This window comes from Oncorhynchus masou, chromosome 17 (genome assembly GCF_036934945.1).
Source record: "Oncorhynchus masou masou isolate Uvic2021 chromosome 17, UVic_Omas_1.1, whole genome shotgun sequence".
NCBI lineage: Eukaryota > Metazoa > Chordata > Actinopteri > Salmoniformes > Salmonidae > Oncorhynchus > Oncorhynchus masou.
In genome coordinates, this window is record NC_088228.1 from 22,093,956 (window position 1) to 22,121,657 (window position 27,702).

General features: G+C 42.1%; 1 protein-coding gene across 1 annotated transcript in view; it reads left to right on the forward strand.

Annotated features, from left to right (window-relative positions):
- LOC135558701 (beta-1,4-galactosyltransferase 2-like) overlaps positions 1–27,702 on the forward strand; it is a 143,086-nt gene that overhangs the window by 94,354 nt on the left and 21,030 nt on the right. Inside the window, exon 4 of the mRNA XM_064992745.1 lies at positions 22,171–22,358. Coding sequence (XP_064848817.1) covers positions 22,171–22,358 — 188 coding nt within the window. The remainder of the gene's footprint in view (positions 1–22,170; positions 22,359–27,702) is intronic.

Below are 27,702 nucleotides of genomic sequence, written 5' to 3' on the forward strand. Positions count from 1 at the left end.
AGTATCAGATATTCTTCTTCTCTAGGACCTTCCTTCACAGTTTCTGCTTTCAGGGATCAAGCTCGGTCTGCCTCATGAAAAATTAAAATGACCACCACAAAGTCCATCTTGTCAAGATGTTCGATCTTTAGCATTCTCCTCTCCCACCTCAGTGACCTCTCTGGTCTCTTAATATATATTGTAATATATATTACACAGTTTGTTTCTCAACTATACAATCTAAATCACTTCATTGTAGAGAAACTCGTTGTTTTTCGACTACTACTCCTCATTGATTACATTTTAAAACATAGCCTTAACAGACTGTGACAAACCTACCTAGTACCAGGGGCGCATCTTTAGTTTTAGAAGTGGGGGACATAATTATTATTATTTTTTATCCAGTCGGATTTTCACTCCAAAAAGCCTACCCATCAACAGGCGTCTGCATGGTCCTAAAGCACACAGTTGCATATGTTTTGTATCACATTCCAATGATAAAACTGCGGGACAAAAATGCAATTTCAGAATGTGAGGGGGGGACATGTCCCCATCCCCAGTGAAAGTTGCGCACCTGCCTAGTACTGTACCTATCTAGTGGTTTACATTTTAAAACATAGTCTGAACAGATTGTGACAGACCTACAGTGCCTTCAGAAAGTATTCAAACCCCTTGACATTTTCCACATTTTGTTGTGTTACAGCCTGAATTTAAAATGGATTAAATTGAGATTATTTTGTCACTGGCCGACACATAATACCCCATAATGTCAAAGTGGAATTGTAACGGTTTTCTTCTGTGGACGAAGATTCGGACAAAAGCACAGTGTGGTTAGTGTTCAACATGTTTAATAAAGACAATAAACGTGAACACTACAAAATACAAAACAACAAAATGTGAAAAACCGAACCAGTCCTATCTGGTGCATAGACACAAAGACAGAAGAGAACCACCCACAAAACAGGCTACCTAAATATGGTTCCCAATCAGAGACAATGACTAACACCTGGCTCTGATTGAGAACCATATCAGGCCAAACATAGAAATGGGAAAACTAGACACACAACATAGAATGCCCACTCAGCTCACGTCCTGACCAACACTAAAACAAAGAAAACACAAAAGAACTATGGTCAGAACGTGACAGGAATCATGTTTTTCTAAATGAAAAGCTGAAATTAGAGGTCGACCGATTATGATTTTTTTCAACGCCGATACCGATTATTGGAGGACCAAAAAAGCCAATACCGATTAATCGACCGATTTAATTTAAAAAAAATTGTAATAATAACAATTATGATACTGAATGAACACTTATTTTAACTTAATATAATACATCAATAAAAATCCATTTAGCCTCAAATAAATAATGAAACATGTTCAATTTGGTTTAAATAATGCAAAAACAAAGTGTTGGAGAAGTAAAAGTGCAATATGTGCCTGTAACGGCTTTCATCGGAAGAAGAGGAATCGTCAGAACAAAATGCAGCGGGATTCATCTTTATTATAAGGAACTGAACACTGAATACAAAAATAACAAAAGGAAAACCCGAAACAGTCCTGCAAGGTGAAACAAACACTAAACAGAAATACAACTACCCACCCCTGGACTGAGACTGAAAAACAGCTTCTATCTCAAGGCCATCTGACTGTTAAATAGCCACCACTAACATTGAGTGGCTGCTGCCAACACACTGACTCAACTCCAGCCACTTTAATAATGGGAATTGATGGGAAATTATGTAAAATATATCACTAGCCACTCTAAACAATGCTACCTAATATAATGTTTACATACCCTACATTATTCATCTCATATGTATATGTATATACTGTACTCTATATCATCTACTGCATCTTTATGTAATACATGTATCACTAGCCACTTTAACTATGCCACTTTGTTTACATACTCATCTCATATGTATATACTGTACTCGATACCATCTACTGTATCTTGCCTATGCCGCTCTGTACCATCACTCATTCATATATCTTTATGTACATATTCTTTATCCCCTTACACTTGTGTCTATAAGGTAGAAGTTTTGGAATTGTTAGCTAGATTACTTGTTGGTTATTACTGCATTGTCGGAACTAGAAGCACAAGCATTTCGCTACACTCGCATTAATATCTGCTAACCATGTGTATGTGACAAATAATATTTGATTTGATTTGACATACAAATATAGAATGCCCACCCAAATCACACCAAACAAAAATAGAAACAAAGAAAGCAATATATGGTCAGGGCGTGACAGTGCCATGTAAAAAAGCTAACGTTTGAGTTCCTTGCTCAGAACATGAGAACATAAGAAAGTTGGTGGTTCCTTTTAACATGAGACTTCAATATTCCAAGGTAAGAGGTTTTAGGTTGTAGTTAATATAGTATTTATAGGACTATTTCTCTCTATACCATTTGTATTTCATATACCTTTAACTATTGGATGTTCTTATAGGCACTATAGTATTGCCAGTGTAACAGTAGCTGCTGGCAAAACACACAAAAGTGCTGTTTGAATGAATGCTTACGAGCCTGCTGCTGCCTACCATCGCTCAGTCAGACTGCTCTATCAAATCATAGACTTAATTATAACATAATAACACACATAAATACGAGCCTTTGGTCTTTAATATGGTCGAATCCGGAAACTATAATTTCGAAATTATTATTATTTCAGTGAAATACGGAACCGTTCGGTATTTTATCTAACGGGTGGCATCCCTAAGTCTAAATATTCTTGTTACATTGCACAACCTTCAATGTTATGTAATAATTACGTAAAACTCTGGCAAATTAATTCGCAATGAGCCAGGCTGCCCAAACTGTTGCATATATCCTGACTCTGCGTGCAATGAACGCAAGAGAAATGACACAATTTCACCTGGTTAATATTGCCTGCTAACCTGGATTTCCTTTAGCTAAATATGCAGGTTTAAAAATATATACTTCTGTGTATTGATTTTAAGAAAGGCATTGGTGTTTATGGTTAGGTACAGTCGTCCAACGATTGTGCTTTTTTCGCAAATGCGCTTTTGTTAAATCATCCCCCATCGTTGCATCGATTATATGCAATGCAGGACACGCTAGGTAAACTAGTAATGTCATCAACCATGTGTAGTTATAACTAGTGATTATGATTGATTGTTTTTTATAAGATAAGTTTAATGCTAGCTAGCAACATACCTTGGCTTCTACTGCATTTGCATAACAGGCAGGCAGGCTCCTTGTGGAGTGCAATGAGAGGCAGGGAATTAGAGCGTTGGACAAGTTAACTGTAAGGTTGCAAGATTGGATCCCCTGAGCTGACAATGTGAAGATCTGTCATTCTGCCCCTGAACAAGGCAGTTAACCCACCGTTCCTAGGCCGTCATTGAAAATAAGAACGTGTTCTTAACTGACTTGCCTAGTTAAATAAATAAAAAATGAATCGGCAAAATCGGTGCCCAAAAATACAGATATTCCCGATTGTTATGAAAACTTAAAATCGGCCCTAATTAATCGGCCATTCCGATTAATCGGTCGACCTCTAGCTGAAATTTCTTGAGTCAATAAATATTCAACCCCTTTGTTATGTCAAGTCTAAATAAGTTCAGGAGTAAAAATGTGATTAACAAGTCACATAATAAATTGCATGGACTCACTCTGTGTGCAATAATAGTGTTTAACATGCTTTTTGAATGGCTGCCTCAGCTCTGTACCCTACACATTTATCAGTAAAGTCCCTCAATCGAGCAATGAATTTCAACCACAGGTTCAACCAAAAGACCAGGGAAGTTTACCAATGCCTCGCAAAGAAGGGCACCTATTGGTATATAGAATATTCAAGCAGACATTGAATATCCCTTCGATCATGGTGAAGTTATTAATTACACTAAGGATGGTGTATCTGTCGATGTATCTCCTCTCCTCTCCCATCTTCTCCTCTCCCTCCACACAATGTCAGCTTCAGAGCTTATCGGAGTGCCAGTCAGGGACGGACAAGACTCCTCGCCCACTGGATCCAACACAGCCTACCTAATCCACCATGCACCAACAGAGGAGAGATGGAGAGGATATGACCGGAGAGCCTTGTATTCCATTCTCCTAACTTATCATGCTCTCAGGATCTTTGTCCCAAATGGCAGCCTATTTCATTTTATATTACACTTCTTTTGACCAGGGCTGTTTTGGATACCTCCAGTATCTGGTCTGCTATACTGGAACTGTTGTGTTGATGGTCGGTAGCCCTGAAATGAGAACACAAGTCTCAAATTTCAAGCGGTAATGGAAAATGACTGTCAGGAATGACTGAATGTGATTGTAGGGAGTCTGTTGGACTTGATAGTGATGATAACTCCCAATACATTTGGAACTCAGTTACGATCTCAGTATTGGCTACATTTACTCTTGACTGTCTGGTTTGGTAGTTCAGTTCAATAAATATTTTTGCTTTACTGCAGAATAGAATAGCATCTCTTTTCAAATACTGACTTTAACCTTCAATATTCAATGGAACAATTTCATGTCTGCTTTTAGTATAGGCTACATGAGTCTATTCATACTTTTTTTGTATTCACATCACACATTCACCCTAGCTATCAAGGACAGATGTCTGTACACTCAAGGAGCTACAAAGAATGACTGTATTGCCACTAAAACTCACCAGAGACTTATTTTAAAGGTAGAGAAACAACCTAGTCCATGTTTTTGTTGTCCATAGTCTCTGTCTAGACAGCTGCATTAATGATTCAAGTTTATGGATGTATTTTAGAAGTATTTTCCTGCGATGTTTCGGGTAGATTCTGGAACGCTCTAGGGGAGCCATGTTAAGGGTTCAATTCATCTCAGTCTTACAATAATCCAAAGTCTGGTCTTAATGACCCAGGATTTGTATCTATTCCACAACACAGGACACATATAACAAACCCAAAACTCTATAATACAATCGTCTAGTTTTTTGGTGTTGTCATACTGATGAAATTAATGAAATCCTCAGGTCTGTAACGGATGGATCTCCTTTCTTTATCTCCTTAGTACTACTTTGGGTCTTAGTTGGTAAAGAGCCACCAAACTTGCTGATTGGCACATGTGCTCTTCTGTTGCTCTTTAAAAAAATGTGATATCAGTCTTGTTGTGTTTTCTGACCAATTCGGTTTGGTTAATGATGTTTGTCCCCCATGAGACACTTCTTCAAACTCCTCAGAATGAATCTAAGATAACTCAAGAAATCTGCCATTAATTTAGATTTTTTTTTTGCCGATGGATGTTTTAGTTGCACATTTTTACATCTAACTAAGGTTTTTGGATGCATTATTTCTCAAGTAACAAAATGACATGTCTTATGTAAACAAAGTCAGAGCTGCTGAGCAGGTCTGTCTCACCGTCTATGCTATTGGATAGAGCACAACCTCCGCAGCTGTTCACCCCATGTTAGTGGGAAAGTGGGAAACTTGTCAAATCAAAACCCTTAATTGAACTATTGTGACACACGGATGTTCTAAACCCAGTTTTAGACGAGACTGACGTTATGACCAAAATTATCAACATTTTCAGTCAATTTTGACACTAGAATAACTGTTTCTGACTTGTATCGATGCCATACAGGCCGTTTTCAAAGGGATTCGTTGTTTTTTATAACCCTTTAAATGATACTAATGAAATGAACCATACATGAATCCATGTCATTTATATATATATATATATATATATGCTTGAGAATCTCTGATAGAAGTGGAGTCATGCCCATAGAATTGGGAATTAGAATATGGTCATGACATCCATTTATTAAATTGAATGTTTGTGTGTCTGTTTTTGTATTCAGTGTAACACCAGAGTTTAAATACACAATCATATTACTAGTGGCTGGAGCAGAATGAAGTCAATTTAGGAAATTAAGGACTTATTCTTGAATTGCCAAATTTCTTCTCTCTATGGCGAGGCAAAACATGCCTTACCATTCTGACAGTGAGGTTGTCTACTGTGGGTGGACAGAATGCGAAGTAGGGGGTTAACCTAGCTGAAGTGTCCATACTGAGAGTTGCTATAGACAGACCACACCAGGAGATGGGCTGAATCCAAAAGGGCACCCTATTCCCTTTATAGTGCACTAAAAAGGGCTTTGTTCAAAAGTAGTGCCCTATGTAAGGAATAGCAATATGGTGTCATTTGGGACACAGTCATGGTTTGTTCTAAATAGTGTTTGACCTTTAAAGCTATGTGAAATTGAGGCCAGCTTCTGGTGTGCTTTAATAATACACTGACCTGAGCTAGATTACCAGAGAAGTCCTCAAAGCTGAGAATGGACACAATACAGGTGAAATCAATTTACAAAGCAATGAAATAGAAAACAGAACAAAATCCTTCTACGCTTTTTCCTCAACCACACAACCCCAGAGGAAATGCATCAATAGCTTCTTGTTCACTTGTTCAATATTTTATGACGGTTGCTGTATGAACCCAGAGTACTCCGTACAGAATGTTTCTGTTTTATATAACACACGTGGTATCCTTGCCAAAGCAAATGTTGCCAGTCAGAGTAAAACCAAAACCAAAAATACACTGGCTCAAACAATCAACAGTACAATACTGAATTCAGAGTAATAAGGTAGATATATTTCGATATAGTTCAAATTCAGTTTTTTACAGGTATATACCAGCGTACCATTTGACTAGACTTAGATGTATCGTGGTTTTCTATCCTTTCATTTCTATACTTTTTCTATTAATTTTTAATGGAACACATCAGGATATGCTGATGAACATGATTTCTTACAAGGTTCTCTCGAGTCGTTAATGGAATTAGGATTCCACGATGAGACAGATGCTCTTGGACTAATGAAAGTGGTAGTTCTGAAGGCTCATGATCATGTTCCAATACTCACCACCAGGACCAAGTTGAAGTACATTACTCTTTAACATTCATATCATTCTGATAGTATGTGGTCCTGCAAAGACTGCTGCTCGCCAGGGAATTATTTTCACACATGTAGCTGCATTTCTAATTATGCTACAGTACATAGCCAACAAGGCACAAGGAGGAAGGTTGCACATTTTCCAACCACAGTCAGTTCATTTGTAAGGTCATATCTCCAGTTTACTGAAGTGAAAAGAGTGCTACAGTTGTTACCAGAATGAATGTGAGTCAGTGTGGGGGATAGCGACATCCTTTTTTACAGTTAAACCTACCATTAAAAGGTTAATCTAAGAGAATGGCAGTCCTATTTAATTTATCCTATCTACAGATGTAAGATCTTACTTTGAGACAGTTTTCTACAGCAGGGAAATAATCCTACAGCAAGAGGAAATTTGTATTATTTTGTGGATTATAATTTATACATTTTTCATACAAATGGAAATTACAAACCTCAGAATCCTTTTAAAACCTCAAATGCACTACACGTTTAACATTTCCTGCATTGCCGGAAAGCTCTCCTGCAACAGGGTGATCAAATTAAGCCCCTACATCTATATGTGAAGTGGAATGAATGGGCAGGCCTTATGAAAGGTCTTATGGGAGGTCTTCTCATTAACAAAGGGAATACTACAGTACTATCATCAGGGCTGTGTCCCGAATGTCAGCCTATCCCAAAATAGTGCACTACCTTCGACCAAAGCCTGGTCACAAGTAGTGCTCTATTTAGGGAATAGGGTGCCGAAGCCTAAGATTCAAAGTGCCAACAGTACTGTAGTTGATCCAGAGATGTTCATGTCTCATGAGGATCTGTGCTACAGGTACACTCTGCTCTAAAATGAAAATGGAACAGAGAGGGAGGAAATCCCTTTGGAGGGATCTTCGTCGAACGGAAAGACAGCAGAGAGATACTCCCATGTCACCAGAAGCATCGATCTAGGCTACATGCTCCAGTAGAACAGAGTAGTTGTTTATGTCTCAGGGGACATCATGGTTGATTGTGAACACTCCAGTGGATTAACAACAAGCCATCCATCCACCACAGACAGGAGTCAATCACCTCTCACATCACCTCTCTCCACCTTCCATCCTGGAATAAATCATGTGTAGTTGGCCTAGCATCATGTTTGGTTGGCCTAACATCATATTTGGTTGGCCTAGCCCTGCTTGAAGCCACACTTTGACTTAGCGTGTGATATGAGTCTGTGGCGTTGGCAATGCTCTGTGAACCTGAAATGAAGGACTTATTTGAGTAAGATCACTGGTCGCTCATCCCCTCTCTAGATGACAAGACATCATTGCTGCTGTATTGGTAGAAATTAAGTCTAATCTATACTTGTGTCCATTGCATCCTGAGAGATAGGATGCGTCCTAAATGACCCCCTAATTAATTTATAGTGCACTACGTTTGACCAGGTCGCAGACTACATAAGGTCTCAGTAGCAGCAGTTACCGCCGGCCAGGCAAGCTGACTGGCAACATTTAAGATTTACAGACACTCCCCATGTGGCCATCTTCCTCTTCCACTCTAAGAGAAAACTTTCTTCTTCTAGGAGCAGCAGGTAGCCTAGCGGTTAAAAGTGCTGGGCCACTAACTGAAAGGTCGCTGGTTCGAATGCCCCAGCCGACTGGGTGAAACATCTGTCTGTGCCCTTTAGCAAGGCACTTAACCCAAATTGCTCCTGTAAGTCACTCTGAATAAGAGTGTCTACTAAATGACTAAAATGTCAAATGTTGTGTGACTTCTATGTAGGGTAAACCATGGCAAGGGCATCGTTATTAGACGATGAGTCATATGCACACACATTTCCATACTTCACTCTGAGGTTATGGCAAGTGGGGTTTATCTCCTGATAAACAGCGATGATACAGCGTGTTCCTCTCCGCTCACCCTAAACCCTGAACCTGCTGCTGTCTCAATAACATGCATTGTATGTATGGCCATGAATAATCAACAGCTTTAAAATCCCTAATACATCATACAAGCACTATCTCTTTGTTACATCTCAACCCCATTTATTTCAAAATAGATGATTTATGTTCACTCTGCCCAGTAAAAGCCTTATCGATACCCCACTGCACCAGTTGATAACCAAGGTTGTGTCCCAAATGACACCCTATTCCCTGTATAGTGCACTACTTTTCTGGTCAAAAGTAGTGCACCATGTAGGGAACAGGGTGCTCCCCAGTGGAGGCTGTGGCGTATTAATCACAGGAGTCGATGAGTTGAGCCATAAGACTGAGCCATAAGTCCTGCTCAAAGCTGCTGATGGCTGTTAAGATATCAAACCGGGCCAGGTATAACTTATAGGTTTAATTCCTTTGGATTGATATTCAGATCACATGTCCAGTGGGAATGGTAGACGCTTGACAACTTTTATGCTGTGTACTTCTCAAGAGTATCTTGTCCTGTGCCCATTTGTTTCCCCCCCACCTTTTTTTGTTCACCTTTAAAGCAAAGCAGTGTGACACAACCAACAACACAGAGTTACACATGGAATAAACAAACATACAGTCAATAACACAATAGAAAAAAAGTCTATATACAGCGTGTGCAAATGAGGTAAGATAAGGGAGTTAAGGCAATAAATAGGCCATAGTGGCAAAATAATTACAATTTAGCAATTAAACACTGGAGTGATGGATGTGCAGAAGATTAATGTGCAAGTAGAAATACTGGGGTGCAAAGGAGCAAAAAAATAAATCTGGATGAGGTAGTTGGATGGGCTATTTACAGATGGGCTATGTACAGGTGCAGTAATCTGTGAGCTGCTCTGACAGCTGGTGCTTAAAGTTAGTGAGGGAGATATGTCTCCAACTTCAGTGATTTTTGCAATTCAATTCGTTCCAGTCACTGGCAGCAGAGAACTGGAAGGAAAGGCAGGCAAAGTAGGAATTGGCTTTGGGGGTGACCAGTGAGATATACCTGCTGTAGTGCGTGCTATGGGTGGGTGCTGCTATGGTTACCAGTGAGCTGAGATAAGGCGGGGCTTTATCTAGCAAAGACTTATAGATGACCTGGAGCCAGTGGGTTTGGCGACGAATATGAAGCAAGGGCCAGCCAACGAGAGCATACAGGTCGCAGTGGTGGGTAGTATATGGGGCTTTGGTGACAAAACGGATGGCACTGTGATAGACTGCATCCAATTTGCTGAGTAGAGTGTTGGAGGCTATTTTGTAAATGACATCGCCGAAGTCAAGGATCGGTAGAATAGTCAGTTTTACGATGGTATGTTTGGCAGCATGAATGAAGGATGCTTTGTTGCAAAATAGGAAGACTATTCTAGATTTAATTTTGGATTGGAGATGCTTAATGTGAGCCTGGAAGGAAAGTTTACAGTCCAACCAGACACCTAGGTATTTGTAGATGTCCACATATTCTAAGTCAGAACCGTCCAGAGTAGTGATACTGGACGGGCGGGCAGGTGCTGGTAGCGATCGGTTGAAGAGCATGCATTTAGTTTTACTTGCATTTAAGAGCAGTTGGAGGCCACGGAAGGAAAGTTGTATGGCATTGAAGCTCGTCTGGAAGTTAGTTAACACAGTGTCCAAAGAAGGGCCAGAAGTATACAGAATGAATGAATGAATTAATTAATCAACAATGCCATGCAAAAAGCATCAATCTATGTGATAATGTACTTTTCACTCTCTCGCTTCCCAAAGAATATAATATGCTCTTTCATGATACTTTAGTCAATGTATCATGTTGCTGTTGGTAATGAAATGGTATAGGTATGTGATGACAATAATGTTACATCTACAGTATACTTTAATTCGTTCTCATCGGCGATGTTAGCTGGTTTCTCTGACGAGGGTGAAGCCTTTTCATGTTCCATTGACTATCAGAGGTCAATAAAGCTAGGCTAGACCCTTGTAAGCTTGTCACACATACCTAAAACCAAGAAATGAATTATTTCCTGATGTATGAAAGTGGTTTATTTTATTTAATATCTCTCTTGTAGCCTATACCAATAATACACCAGGGGAAATGTGGGTCCTTTGTGGAATGTTGGTATGATATTTCCAAATGTTTTGTGGCATGCTCGCATGTGGAGAGTCTACCTAAAAGTAAATGGGAGAATAAGCGGTCTTTGCATGCTATTCATGCTTGATGCATCCGGACAGATGCATCGGAATCAAATTAGCGAGGCTTGTTGCGCATGCTTAAACAGTCTAAGCCTATTTATGAACTTAGGATGCGTCCCAACTTAGGTTTAACAATATGCCCTTTAATACCTTTGTAGGCCCTGGTCAAAAGTCATGCATTATATAGGGAATAGGGTGATAGAATGCCATTTGAGAGCCTCAATCAGTATTATTAGGAGGCAGCTGGTGCCCCATTGCTGCTAATACAAATACATTTTAAAGCCATCAACACTAAGCGTGACTCAGCCAAGCATCACCCACGACCAGACTCAACCACAGGCATCTTGTTCTGGCTCGGTTAACATGGGACATCCTCCTAATAATGCAACAAGTTAGAACATCTTGGCTCAGCCTGTCAACCTGTTGGGAGCGGTCAAGTACATTATCTCTTTCCACCGCCGTGATCATTTGGCTCATCTGACTCCTGTGACTCCTGGCTTTGCGATGTGGCAGTTTCCACCTGTTCCCCATGGCCTGAGTGCTACTGGTCTCAGTGTAATTTCGGGAAATGTAGGCAGAAGCCATTTGAGAACCACACAGGGATTGAAGGACAGTCCTGTCACTGCCTGGATGACTAGAGATGTGTGCTGATCTGATCTGAGTGACACATGCCATCAAACCAATCTTAAGGACCCTGGGACTTAACACCTTCCTCTGAAACTGGATTCTGGACTTCCTGATGGGCCGCCCCCAGGTGGTAAGGGTAGGTAACAACACATTTGCCATGCTGATCCTCAACACGGGGGCCCCTCAGGGGTGTGTGCTCAGTCCCCTCCTGTACTCCCTGTTCACTCATGACTGTACAGCCAGGCACGACTCCAACACCATCATCAAGTTTGCCTATGACACAACAGTGGTAGGCCTGATGAGACAGCCTATAGAGAGACCGGTCGTATGGTGCCAGGACAACAACCTCTCCCTCAATGTTATCAACACAAAGGAGATTATTGTGGACTACAGAAAACATAGGACCGAGCACGCCCCCAATCTCATCGATGGGGCTGTAGTGGAACAGGTTGAGAGCTTCAAGTTCCTTGGTGTCGACATCACCAACAAACTATTATGGTCCAAACACACCAAAACAGTCGTGAAGAGGGCACGAAAACTCCTATTCCCCCTCAGGAGACTGAAAAGATTTGGCATGGGTCCTCAGATCCTCAAAAGGCTCTACAGCTGCACCATCGAGAGCATCCTGACTGGTTGCATCACTGCCTGGTATGGCAACTGCTCGGCCTCTGACCGCAAGGCATTACAGAGCATAGTGCGTTCGGCCCAGTTTATCACTGGGGCTAAGCTTCCTGCCATCCAGGACCTCTATATCAGGCAGTGTCAGAGGAAGGCCCTAAAGATTATCAAAGACTCCAGCCACCCAAGTCACCAGACGGCAAGCGGTACCGGAGTGGCAAGTCGAGGTCCAAAAGGCCTCTTAACAGCTTCTGCCTCCAAGCCATAAGACTCCTGAACAGCTAAACGAAGGGCTACCCAGACCCCTCTTTTATGCTGCTGCTACTCTCTGTTTATAATCTATGCATAGTCACATTCTACTTACAGTGCCTTGCAAAAGTATTCATCCCCTTTGGCGTTTTTCCTATTTTGTTGTGTTACAACCTGTAATTTAAATTGATTTTTATTTGGATTTCATGTAATGGACATACACAAAATAATCCAAATTAGTGAAGTGAAATTTAAAAAATAACTTGTTGTCAAAAAAAATGTATTCACCCCCTTTGCTATGAAGCCATAAACTAAGATCTGGTGCAACCAATTACCTTCAGAAGTCACATAATAAGTTAAATAAAGACCACTTGTGTACAATCTAAGTGTCACATGATCTCAGTATAGATACACCTGTTCCGAAAGGCCCCAGAGTCTGCAACACCACTAAGCCAGGGGCACCACCAAGCAAGTGGCACCATGAAGACCAAGGAAATCTCCAAACAGGTCAGGGACAAAGTTGTGGAGACTTACAGATCAGAGTTGGGTTATAAAAAAATATCAGAAACTTTGAACATCCCATGGAGCACCATTAAATCCATTATTAAAAAATGAAAAGAATATGGCATCACAACAAACCTTCCAAGAGAGGGCTGCCCACCAAATCTCACAGACCAGGCAAGGAGGGCATTAATCAGAGAGGCAACAAAGAGACCAAAGATAACCCTGAAGGAGATGCAAAGCTCCACAGCTGAGATCAGAGTATCTGTCCATAGGACCACTTTAAGCAGTACACTCCACAGAGCTGGGCTTTATGGAAGAGTGGCCAGAAAAAAGCCATTGCTTGAAGAAAAAATTAAGCAAACACGTTTGGTGTTCACCAAAAGGCATGTGGGAGACCCCCCAAACATATGGAAGAAGGTACTCTGGTCAGATGAGACTAAAACAGAGCTTTTTGGCCATCAAGGAAAACACTATGTCTGGCACAAACCCAACACCTCCCATCCCCCCGAGAACACCATCAACAACACCAAGCATGGTGGTGGCAGCATCCTGCTGTGGGGATGTTTTTCATCGGCAGGGACTAGGAAACGGGTCAGATTTGAAGGAATGATGGATGGCGCTAAATACAGGGAAAGTCTTGAGGGAAACCTGTTTCAGTCTTCTAGAGATTTGAGACTGGGACGGAGATTCACCTTCCAGCAGGACAGTGACCCTAAGCATACTGCTAAAGCAACACTCAAGCGATTTAAGGGGAAACATTTTAATGTCTTGGAATGGCCTAGTCAAAGTCCAGACCTCAATCCAATTGAGAATCTGTGGTATGGTTATGCATGCTCAACATTTGTTTTTTGTGTTATTTCTTGTTTGCTTCACAATAAAAAATATTTTCCATCTTCAAAGTGGTAGGCATGTTGTGTAAATAAAATGATACAACCCCCCCCCCCAAAAAATGATTTTAAATTCCAGGTTGTAAGGCAACAAAATAAGAAAAATGTCTAGGGGGTGAATACTTTTGCAAGCCACTGTACATATTACCTCAATTACCTTGACTAACCGGTGCCCCCGCACATTAACTTTGTACTGAAAACCCCTTTATATAGCCCCGCTTGTTATTTTACTGCTGCTGTTTAATTATTTGTTACTTTTATTTTCTAGTTTGCACTTATCTATTTTTTACTTAACACTTATTTACATTTTTTCAAAAATTCTTAAAGCACTGTTGGTTAAGGGCTTGAAGTAAGCATTTCACTGTAAGGTCTACACCTGTTGTATTTGGCGCATGTGACAAATAAGATTAGATTTTATTTTATTTTCCTGTCATCGTTAGAAAGGGCTTGTAAGTAAGCGTTTTACGGTCAAGTCTACACCTGTTGTTTTTGGTGCATGTGTGTCACGTATACTCCATCTCTGACCTCTAGGTCATCAGGCTGCTGATTATCCCGTACACCTGTCGCCATCGTCAAGCGCACCAGCACCTCATGACACTCACCTGGACTCCCATCATCTCCTTGATTATCTTCCCTATATCTGTCAGTCCCCTTGGTTCTTTCCTCAGGTGTTATTGATGCTGTTTCATGTTTTGTTTGTTTATTTATTAATGAATACACTCACTCACTCCCTGTACTTGCTTCCCGACTCTCAGCACACTCGTTACAATGTGACAAATAAAATGTGATTTGATATGACCTACTATGAGTATACCAAACATTACAGACACCTTCCTAATATTGAGTTGCACCCCTTTTGCCCTCAGAGCAGCCTAAATTCGTCAGGGCATGAGCTCTACAAGGAGTCAAAAGCGTTCCACAGGGATGCAGGCCCATGTTGACAACAATGCTTCCCACTGTTGTGTCAAGTTAGCTGGATGTCATTTGGGTGGTGGACTGTTCTTGTTACACACGGGAAACTGTTGAGCTTGCAAACTGGTGCGCCTGGCACCTACTACCATACTCTGATCAAAGGCACTTAAATCTTTTGTCTTGCACCTTTACCCTCTGAATAGCACACATACAAAATCCATGTCTCAAATGTCTCCATGCTTAAAAATCCTTTAACTGGTCTCATCACCTTCATCTACACTGATTGAAGTGGATTTAGCAAGTGCCATTAATAAGAGATCATAGCTTTCACCTGGATCCATCTGGTCATGGAAAGAGCAGGTGTTTCTGATTTTTTGTGTACTTGGTGTATGCTGTCATGTCACACAATTCTACAGTGTGCTTGTTTATCAGTGTGCAGTCCTGCACATTACACAGCCACAGTCTCTTTAATGCATGTTTTATGTTTTGTACGATGAACTGCGAGGTTTGAATGCTACAGTATGTCAAGCCATTTGATACTGACTCTTATGTAGGAATGTCCCAGATACTACTTGCAGTACTAGTTTCTCTACTGTACACTGAGTGTACAAAACATGTTCTTTCCATGACAGACTGACCAGGTGAATCCAGGTGAAAGCTATGATCCCTTATTGATGTCACTTAATCAATTCAATCAGTGTAGATGAAGGGAGGAGATGGGTTAAATAAGGATTTTTAAGCCTTAAGAAAATTGAGACATGGATTGTGCATGTGTGCCATTCAGAGAGTGAATGGGCAAGACAAAATATTTAAGTGCCTTTGAACAGGGTATGGTAGTAGGTGCCAGACAAGAACTGCAATGCTGCTGGATTAACAGTTTCCCGTGCGAATCAAGAATGGTCCACCACCTAAAGGACATCTAGCCAACTAGACATCTAGTTCTGCATTAGCATTGAATAGCCTCCGCGATATGCAACTTTTCAGTGAAGTCAGGAACCAACACAGTAAGTTAGGAAAGCTAAGGCTAGCTTTTTCAAACAGAAAATTGCATTCTGTAGCACTAATTCCCAAAGGTTTTGGGACACTGTAAGGTCCACGGAGAACAAGAGCACTTCCTCCCAGCTGGCCACTGCACTGAAGTTAGGAAACACTGTCACCACCGATAAATCTACGCTAACAATTCTTCTATGGCTGGCCATGCTTTCCACGTGGCTACCCCTAACCCGGCCAACAGCACTGCACCCTGCAGCAACTTGCCCATGCCCCCCCCCCCCGCCGCCTCTCCTTCACCCAAATCCAGACAGCTGATGTTCTGAAAGAGCTGTAAAATCTATATCCCTACAAATCAGCTGGGCTAGACAATCTGGGGCCTCCCTTTCTAAAATTATCAGCCGCAATCGTTGCAACCCTTATTACTAGCCTGTTCAACCCCTCTTTTGCATCATCTGAGATCCCCAAAGATAGGAAAGCTGCCGCGGTCATCCCCCTCTTCAAAGGGAGAGACACTCTTTTGAAATTTTTGATTAAACAAATCAAATTTAAAGTAACACAAAAAAATTACAATAACAAGGCTATATACAGGGGGTACCGGTAACGCGTCAATGTGCGGGGGTACATGTTAGTTGAGGTAATTCAGGTAATATGTACATAGGTGTAAAGTGACGATGCATAGATGATAAACAGCCAGTAGCAGCATCATAAAAAAGGGGGGCAATGCAAATAGTACGGGTAGCCATTTGACTCTCTGTTTAGCAGTCTTATGGCTTAGACTTGGAGCTCCGGTATCAGAGTTTCTTCAACTTGTTATGCTACTTGTTTCCTTACACACACACATGCACCCCCCCCCCCCCCCCCCCCGAGATCACACACACACAAACAGACACCACAAGTTGCTGCTGAGGGGAGGACAGCTCATAGTAATGGCTGGAATGGAGTTAACGGAATGGTATCAAACACATGCGTTCGATACCATTCCAATATTCCTTTCCAGCCATTACTATGAGCCCGTCTCCCCAATTAAGGTGCCACCGGCCTGTGCTGCACACACACACACAGACCCACCCCACTACACACTCACAGACACACAGACAGTCAGCACTCAATCTAGTTTAGTTCTCACTGGTGGCCTCCCTCACCCTGCGTTGATAACAGCAGTGGGTGATAGGGTCAGTCTGCTGGGGACTGATAAACTCGACACAAGGCAGTCCGTCCGACAATACAATCACTCAGGATGAGCCAGGCAGCGCTGGGTCTAAGCGTTGCTCCCAATCTGTCTCCATAGCAACTGCCCAGGTACGTCTGAGCTTGACTGCGGTCGGTCAGCCAGCTGGGGGAGACTGGATGGCGTCGGCGTGGCAACACAGTGGCGCTATAGAGGGAGAGCCCTGATGAGTTATCCTGTTGATTATCAGATAAAGATAATGGGGTTAATTGCCTCTCACAGGCCATTTACAGGACGATTGGCAGAACTGTGATAGCTGCCAGAGAGACGAGACACCAGGGATATGAGGAGCAGGCAGGGTAATACTATAAGATATTAGGGAAAGATCAAATCAAATTTTATTTGTCACATACACATGGTTAGCAGATGTTAATGCGAGTGTAGCGAAATGCGTGTGTTTCTAGTTCCGACCATGCAGTAATATCTAACAAGTAATCTAACCTAACAATTTCACAACAACTACCTTATACACACAAGTGTAAAGGAATGAATAAGAATATGTACATAAAAATATATGAATGAGCGATGGCCGAACAGCATAGGCAAGATGCATTAGATGGTATAGAGTACAGTATATACTGAGACGAGTAATGTAGGGTATGTAAACATGAAATAAAGTGGCATTGTTTAAAGTGGCTAGTGATACATTTATTTCATCAATTTTGTCATTATTAAAGTGGCTAGAGATGAGTCAGTATGTTGGCAGCAGCCACTCAATGTTAGTGATGGTTGTTTATCAGTCTGATGGCCTTGAGATAGAAGCTGTTTTTCAGTCTCTTGGTCCCCGTTTTAATGCACCTGTACTGACCTCGCCTTCTGGATGATAGCGGGGTGAACAGGCAGTGGCTCAGGTGGTTGTTGTCCTTGATGATCTTTTTGGCCTTCCTGTGACATCGGGTGGTGTAGGTGTACTGGAAGGCAGATAGTTTGCCCCCGGTGATGCGCTGTGCAGACCCCACTACCCTCTGGAGAGCCTTACGGTTGTGAGCGGAGCAGTTGCCATACCAAGCGGTGATACAGCCCAACAGGATGCTCTTGATTGTGCATCTGTAAAAGTTTGTGAGTGCTTTTGGTGACAAGCCAAATTTCTTCAGCCTCCTGAGGTTGAAGAGGCGCTGCTGAGCCTTCTTCACCACACTGTCTGTGTGGGTGGACCATTTCAGTTTGTCCGTGATGTGTATGCCGAGAAACTTAAAACTTTCCACCTTCTCCACTACTGTCCCGTCGATGTGGATAGGGGGCTGCTCCCTCTGCTGTTTCCTGAAGTCCACAATCATCTCCTTTGTTTTGTTGACATTGAGTGTGAGGTTATTTTCCTGACACCACACTCCGAGCACCCTCACCTCCTCCCTGTAGGCCGTCTCGTCGTTGTTGGTAATCAAGCCTACCACTGTAGTGTCTTCTGCTAACTTGATGATTGAGTTGGAGGCGTGCATGGCCACGCAGTCATGGAGTACAGGAGAGGGCTGAGAACGCACCCTTGTGGGGCCCCAGTGTTGAGGATCAGCAGGGTGGAGATTATGTTTCCTACCCTCACCACCTGGGGGCAGCCCGTCATAAAGTCCATGACCCAGTTGCACGGTGCGGGGTAAAAACCCAGGGTCTCAAGCTTAATGACAAGTTTGGATTGTACTATGGTGTTAAATGCTGAGCAGCATTCTTACATAGGTATTCCTCTTGTCCAGATGGGTTAGGACAGTGTGCAGTGTGATTGCGATTGCGTTGTCTGTGGACCTATTGGGGCGGTAAGCAAATTGGAGTGGGTCTAGGGTGTCAGGTAGGGTGGAGGTGATATGGTCCTTGACTAGTCTCTCAAAGCACTTCATGATGACGGAAGTGGTTATGGAATCCTTTGACATCATCCTTGGAAGGATACTGTCTTGTTGTAGATTGGCAACACAACGTAGAGCAGACATATCTGTTGGTGAAGTTTAAACACAATAATTAGCCTAATGTAAAAATATTTTCCATCCTGAAGCTGAGAGGCATGGATGATGAATATTTCAAGAATAACCCAGAATAATGTCTTCCAATTTCTGTTGTGCTGATGGATGAGACCTCTTAATTAGCAGGTCCCATTCAACTTCTCAAATCATCTGTTTGAAACCCATGTCTCCTAATCCTATCATCCTAACACCAGCTCTCTTATTCTGTGGTGGTGTAATGGTGGGTGTGTAGTTGTCAACATATCATCCCTATTATGGATGTGAACTTTCTTCACAGCCGTGTGATTACACAAGATGTACAGCTCCATTTGCTAGAGATGCCTGATGGTTCAGGGGGAACACATATGATTAAAACAATAAAAATGACTCCAATAATGTTTAATGAGCTCACCAACTGGAGAGAAAAAAGACAATTTGTTTTTTTTTATAGATATATTACCTTATCTGTCTTCGTTGGTCTGATAAAGCCACATATTGAAGTCTCTAATGTTCTCTTCTTGGTGCCTTTGAAAATATTCAAATTAACATAAGTATTGATTTTAACCAGAGGATGCAGAATGCATCATCTCCCCGGCAGGAAGTGGAATGAGAAACTTTTTGAAACAGATTGTTTTAGTCTCTTACTTTTAAATTATGTACAGTATGTTTTTCGGACAAAGAAGAAAAGCTACAGTTAATAAAAAATAAAAATAAAGATTTGCATAAAGCCAATATACACCCCCATCCGTATTTATTTGGACAGTCAAGCTACATTTTTTAAATGTGTCTAAACTCATTTGCATTTTTGGCAAATGTTTTATATGAGGAGGCCGTACATAATGTCACTTTTTTGGGGGGTATTTTCATACGTATCTGATTGACCTTTTAGAAATAAATGCACTTTATATCTAGTTCCCCCATTTGAAGTTTCAAATATTCAGAAGTATTTGGATAAATTCACTTATATTGTACTAAAGTAGTTGAAAGTTTAGAATTTGGTCCCATACAATAGAGTGCTCTCAAGACCTCAAGGAAGAGAGACATGAATGACCAGAGTGCGGGTCCCTGGAGCCTTATATCAAAGATTGTATTTTATATTGACAAGATAGTCAAGTGACCACTCGCTCTAACAATGGAAATACATGTCCTCAAAGATGAAGACGGGAGGAGGCGAGATCAGGCGAGACCATTCTAGCCAATGAGAGGGCAGACACGTGTGAACAACAGGCCATAGAGATAGATAGAGAACTCATCTTTGTTTCTGTGCCATTATAGTACCATTGAGGCTATCTTGATTTTAAAGTAGACAATTGTATTCTTCTTCATTGGCTGATTGCTCCCAACTCATAGGAATCTCCGTCCAGTTGACCACTTTAAAATGGTGGAAGACCTCAATGTCCATGTCCATGCTAAAACGTGTTATATCCATGATGAGTCCTCTTATCTTAATGAAAACAGGCACATCTCTGATATAATTGTTTTTAAATAAAAGTTGCCTGAAATGCCATGTGCATCCATTTACATTACATTTACATTTAAGTCATTTGGCAGACGCTCTTATCCAGAGCGACTTACAAATTGGTGAATTCACCTTATGACATCCAGTGGAACAGCCACTTTACAATAGTGCATCTAAATCATTTAAGGGGGGGGGTGAGAAGGATTACTTTATCCTATCCTAGGTATTCCTTAAAGAGGTGGGGTTTCAGGTGTCTCCGGAAGGTGGTGATTGACTCCGCTGTCCTGGCGTCGTGAGGGAGTTTGTTCCACCATTGGGGGGCCAGAGCAGCGAACAGTTTTGACTGGGCTGAGCGGGAACTGTACTTCCTCAGTGGTAGGGAGGCGAGCAGGCCAGAGGTGGATGAACGCAGTGCCCTTGTTTGGGTGTAGGGCCTGATCAGAGCCTGGAGGTACTGCGGTGCCGTTCCCCTCACAGCTCCGTAGGCAAGCACCATGGTCTTGTAGCGGATGCGAGCTTCAACTGGAATCCAGTGGAGAGAGCGGAGGAGCGGGGTGACGTGAGAGAACTTGGGAAGGTTGAACACCAGACGGGCTGCGGCGTTCTGGATGAGTTGTAGGGGTTTAATGGCACAGGCAGGGAGCCCAGCCAACAGCGAGTTGCAGTAATCCAGACGGGAGATGACAAGTGCCTGGATTAGGACCTGCGCCGCTTCCTGTGTGAGGCAGGGTCGTACTCTGCGGATGTTGTAGAGCATGAACCTACAGGAACGGGCCACCGCCTTGATGTTAGTTGAGAACGACAGGGTGTTGTCCAGGATCACGCCAAGGTTCTTAGCGCTCTGGGAGGAGGACACAATGGAGTTGTCAACCGTGATGGCGAGATCATGGAACGGGCAGTCCTTCCCCGGGAGGAAGAGCAGCTCCGTCTTGCCGAGGTTCAGCTTGAGGTGGTGATCCGTCATCCACACTGATATGTCTGCCAGACATGCAGAGATGCGATTCGCCACCTGGTCATCCACTTATATCAGTGTATTCATTAACAACCTAAGCATTATGAAACTTTTATTCAATCAAATAAACCTCATGTAGCAAATTACCAATAAAAAATGTTGTTGACCAAATTCGACACACTCATTGACCTTCATACAAAAAACATTTTCATGGCCAGTTTTTGGTGGAGTTAAACCTCTCGCTTAGCCTCTTCCTCTCTGCTTATATTGAGCAGGGTGTCCCCCTCATTTGCCACACGATTTGTCTGTCTACGACAGACGCTGTTTGCTTATCCAGCTAATTCCCATTGTGAGACACCTCACTCTATTATCAGAGAACAGGGGTTTACGCAAGTAACCTTAACATTTTACCTGTGGATTATTTGTTTGAATCTCAGGTATTACAGGATTACAAAGGATTACGTGTTGAACTACATTATGAGTTCAAATGTTAAAACTGATACGTTACTTTACCTGAGGCACTGTGATTGATTTTGTTATCAAAATAAGGGAAGCAGGTTGTGATGCAGTATTTTTTACGTAGCATTGTTTAATCTTAGTTGTCGGATATCTGATGTGGGCCATTCTTCCTGTGGGGTTCTTTACAACATGTTTCTCTGTCAATATGCTGTGTTATGCACACAGTGATCTGTGAGTTACATCAGCACAAGCTTGCTGTTTAGGCTTGCAAATACCACCTACAGATCCTGATATGTTAAGTCTAGCATTTTTGCTTGAACCATGGCAAATGTAACTTAATCCCCCTACAGTAGATCTCAGTATGTCCTTCAGTGTCTGACCAGTGTTTTTTCTTACAGCTTGGCGAGGACACCTTCAACAGAGCCAAGCTCCTGAATGTGGGCTACACCGAGGCCCTGAAGGATGCAGAGTATGACTGCTTCATCTTCAGCGACGTGGACCTCATCCCTATGGACGACCGTAACCTCTACCACTGTTACGACCAGCCACGACACTTTGCCATCGCTATGGACAAGTTTGGCTTCAGGTAGGTCAACTCTATTATGTACTGTCACTCACACGTATATTTACTCTGAGTGAAATCTGTTATTAGTTTTTCAAGCCTATATTCTCCAAACTCCTAGCATCTTATGTTTATTGATTTGGTAATGTGGATGCTTTTAAATGGATAGTTCTTATATAAAAGTTTGAAGATATTGTTTCGGGACTGCACACATGATTTTTACAGGATGACGCACTGTCTCCAGTTCTTTTGATTTGGGTTTGAAATGAACTTTCACTTTGCCTTTCATTGGATTCCAGACAACTTGCATATTGCACTGTGATGTGAAAAGGTTTGTATTTGTGTATGGGCCAAAGGGCAACCCAATCATGTCACTTTCTAATCAAATCAAATCAAATTGTATTTGTCACATGCGCCGAATACAACAGGTGTAGTAGACCTTACAGTGAAATGCTTACTTACAAGCCCTTAACCAACAATGCAGTTTTAAGAAAATACCACACAAAAAAGTAAGAGATAACAATAACAAATAATTAAAGAGCAGCAGTAAAATAACAATAGCGGCGCTATATACAGGGGATACCTGTACAGTCAATGTGGAGACTATATACAGGGGATACCTGTACAGTCAATGTGGAGACTATATACAGGGGGTACCTGTACAGAGTCAATGTGGAGACTATATACAGGGGGTACCTGTACAGTCAATGTGGAAGCTATATACAGGGGGTACCTGTACAGAGTCAATTTGGAGGCTATATACAGGGGGTACCTGTACAGAGTCAATGTGGAGGCTATATACAGAGGGTACCGGTACAGAGTCAATGTGGAGACTATATACAGGGGGTACCTGTACAGAGTCAATGTGGAAGCAATATACAGAATGTGGAGACTATATACAGGGGGTACCTGTACAGAGTCAATGTGGAGGCTATATACAGGGGGTACCTGTACAGAGTCAATGTGGAGGCTATATACAGGGGGTACCTGTACAGAGTCAATGTGGAGGCTATATACAGGGGGTACCTGTACAGAGTCAATGTGGAGGCTATATACAGGGGGTACCTGTACAGAGTCAATGTGGAGACTATATACAGGGGGTACCTGTACAGAGTCAATGTGGAAGCAATATACAGAATGTGGAGACTATATACAGGGGGTACATGTACAGAGTCAATGTGGAGGCTATATACAGGGGGTACCTGTACAGAGTCAATGTGGAGGCTATATACAGGGGGTACCTGTACAGAGTCAATGTGGAGGCTATATACAGGGGGTACCTGTACAGAGTCAATATACAGGGGGTACCTGTACAGAGTCAATGTGGAGGCTATATACAGGGGGTACCTGTACAGAGTCAATGTGGAGGCTATATACAGCTGGTACTGGTACAGAGTCAATGTGGAGACTATATACAGGGGGTACATGTACAGAGTCAATGTGGAGACTATATACAGGGGGTACCTGTACAGAGTCAATGTGGAAGCTATATACAGAATGTGGAGACTATATACAGGGGGTACCTGTACAGAGTCAATGTGGAGGCTATATACAGCTGGTACTGGTACAGAGTCAATGTGGAGACTATATACAGGGGGTACATGTACAGAGTCAATGTGGAGACTATATACAGGGGGTACCTGTACAGAGTCAATGTGGAAGCTATATACAGAATGTGGAGACTATATACAGGGGGTACCTGTACAGAGTCAATGTGGAGGCTATATATATATATATTTTTTTTTTACCTTTATTTTACTAGGCAAGTCAGTTAAGAACAAATTCTTATTTTCAATGACGGCCTAGGAACAGTGGGTTAACTGCCTGTTCAGGGGCAGAGCGACAGATTTTGTACCTTTTCAGCTCGGGGATTTGAATTTGCAACCTTCCGGTTACTAGTCCAATGCTCTAACCACTAGGCTACCCTGCCGCCCCAGGGGGTACCTGTACAGAGTCAATGTGGAGGCTATATACAGGGGTACCTGTACAGAGTCAATGTGGAGACTATATACAGGGGGTACCTGTACCGTGTCAATGTGGAGGCTATATACAGAGGGTACCTTTACAGAGTCAATGTGTGGGGACACAAGTGTCTAACGCTTACACTTCAATTTTAGGGAGGTTTAAAGAAACATTATGAAGAAAATGTATTTCAGAAGAACAGAATATGAGTAGTCATACTGTATGCTATCTCGCTATGTGTCATGCCATAGGCTTGTTCTTTAAGCTGACAAAATATGTTATCAGTCCGGTGTGATTATTTTATATTATATCATTTTTCATACTAAGAAGAATATAATTGAACTTAGCTGAATAAAATAGAAAGGATATTTTTCACATTATGGAGCAAATGCACATATGAAGTGGCTATGTTGAGCGTAAAAGTGATAATTTGAAACAGGTCCTTTACACTAGTTTTAGAGTTATTTGGCAATGTTCGTGTGCATGATACAAACACTAGAAAGACTTAGAAATCAAAACGTATACAGTATGGGCTGCATGATGCAACTATAGGCTAATATACTTCTTTTTTTTAAAGAATGGTGCTGGAGGGAATGGCTGCTGTTTTACTGGCTCCTAACAAATTGTGCTATTTTGTGTGTTTTTTTCGCATTGTTTGTAACTTATTTTGTGCATAAGGTTGATGCTACCATCTCTTATGACCGAAAAGAGATTCTGTATATCAGAAAGCGATTACTCACCTTGAACTGGACAAAGCTATTGCTTTAATGAGTCTGAAGCAAAGGATATAATGCTGCTCCCAGACAAGGCCCAAATCCCCATAATTCACATGAAGAAAAGAAGGAAATACAGGGGGTGGAGATCAGGGTGCCTTGTGAGAATTTGCCTGCGAGTGTGTAACCTGCCTCTACCATCTGTTCTATTGGCCAACGTGCAATCACTGGAGAATAAACTGGCTGAGCTCCGTTTAAGACTATCCTACCAACGGGACATTAAACACTTTAAAATCTAATGCTTCACCGAGTCGTGGCTGAGCAACATGGATAATATATAGTTGGCTGGGTTTTCCATGCATCGGCAGGACAGTACAGCTACATCCGGTAAGACGAGGGTGGGGTTGTGTGTCTTTTTGTCAATAACAGCTGGTACGCAATGTCTAATATTAAGGTAGTCTCGAGGTATTGCTCACCTGAGGTAGAGTACCTCATGATAAGCTGTAGACCACACTATCTACCAAGAGAGTTTTCATCCTTATTTTTCGTAGCCGTCTATTTACCACCACAAACCGATGCTGGCTCTAAGACCACACTCAACCAGCTGTATAAGGCCATAAGCAAACACGAAAATGCTCATCCAGAAGCAGCGCTCGTAGTGGCCGGGGACTTTAATGCAAAGAAACTTAAATCCATGTTATCCTTTATTTAACCTTTTATTTAACTAGGCAAGTCAGTTAAGAACAAACTATTATTATTATTTACAATGACGGCTTACCAAAAGGCAAAAGGCCTCCTGCGGGGGCGGGGGCTGGGATTAAAAATATATATCTTTGAAAAAAAAATATATATAGGACAAAACACATCACAACAAGAGAGAGAACACAACACTACATAAAGAGAGACCTAAGACAACAACATAGCATGTCTGCAACACATGAAAACACAGCATGGTAGCAACACAACACGACAACAACATGGTAGCAACACATGGCAGCAGCACAACATGGTAGCAGCATAAAACATGGTACAAATATTATTGTGCACAGACAACAGCATAAAGGGCAAGAAGGTAGAGACAACAATACATCACGCAAAGCAGCCACAACTGTCAGTAAGAGTGTCCATGATTGAGTCTTTGAATGAAGAGATTGAGATAAAACTGTTCAGTTTGAGTGTTTGTTGCAGCTCGTTCCAGTCGCTAGCTGCAGCTAACTGAAAAGAGGAGCGGCCCAGGGATGTCTGTGCTTTGGGGACCTTTAACAGAATGTGACTGGCAGAATGGGTGTTGTATGTGGAGGATGAGGGCTGCAGTAGATATCTCAGATGGGGGGGAGTGAGGCCTAAGAGGGTTTTATAAATAAGCATCAACCAGTGGGTCTTGCAACTGGTATACAGAGAGGACCAGTTTACAGAGGATTATAGAGAGCAGTGATGTGTCCAATAAGGAGCATTGGTGGCAAATCTGGTGGCCGAATGGTAAAGAACATCTAGCCGCTCGAGAGCACCCTTTCCTGCTGATCTATAAATTAAGTCTCCGTAATCTAGCATGGGTAGGATGGTCATCTGAATCAGGGTTAGTTTGGCAGCTGGAGTGAAAGAGGAGTGATTACAATAGAGCAAACCAAGTCTAGATTTAACTTTAGCCTTCAGCTTTGATATGTGCTGAGAGGAGGAAAGTGTACCATCTAGCCATACTGCCAAATACTTGTATTAGGTGACTACCTCAAGTTCTAAACCCTCAGTGGTAGTTATCAGACCTGTGGGGAGAGGGGCATTCTTCTTAACAAACCAAATTACCTTTGTTTTGATGGTGTTCAGAACAAGGTTAAGGGCAGAGAAAGCTAGTTGGACACTAAGAAAGCTTTGTTGTAGAGCGTTTTACAGAAAATCCAGGGAGGGGCCAGCTGAGTATAATACATATAAATGGATGAAAGACTTCCTACTGCCTGAGCTTTGTTGTTGATGTAAATTGAGAAGAGCGTGGGGCCTAGGATCGAGCCTTGGGGTAACGCCTTGGTGACAGGCCATGGCTGAGACAGCAGATGTTCTGACTTTATACACTGCACTCTTTGAAATAGGTAGTTAGCAAACCAGGCCAAAGACCCCTCAGAGACACCAATACTCATTAGCCGGCCCACAAGAATGGAATGGTCTACCATATCAAAAGCTTTGCCAAGTCAATAGAAATAGCAGCACAACATTGCTTAGAATCAAGGGCAATGGTGACATCATTGAGGACCTTCAAGGTTGCAAAGACACATCCATAATCTGAGCGGAAAACAGATTGCATAGCCGAGAGAATACTATGGACATCAAGATAGCCAGTCAGTTGATTATTGACAAGTTTTCCCAACACTTTTGATAAACAGGGCAAAATAGAAATAGGCTTATGACGAACCGTGGCTGCCTTCCAAGCAATGGGAGCCCAGAGAAGAGAGACAGGTTAAAAAGGTCAGAAATAGGCTTGGCGATGATAGGGGCAGCAACCTTTAAGAAGAAAGGGTCTAAACCATCTGACCCAGATGTTTTTTTGGTGTCAAGTTTAAGGAGTTCCTTTAGCACCTCGGACTCAGTGACCACCTGCAGAGAGAAACTTTGTAGCAGGGGGAAAGAGGGAGGAGCATCAGGGCTAGTCGCACTAGAAGGGGTGGGAGATGAGTAAATGTTGGATGCGCAAGGAGGCATGGTTG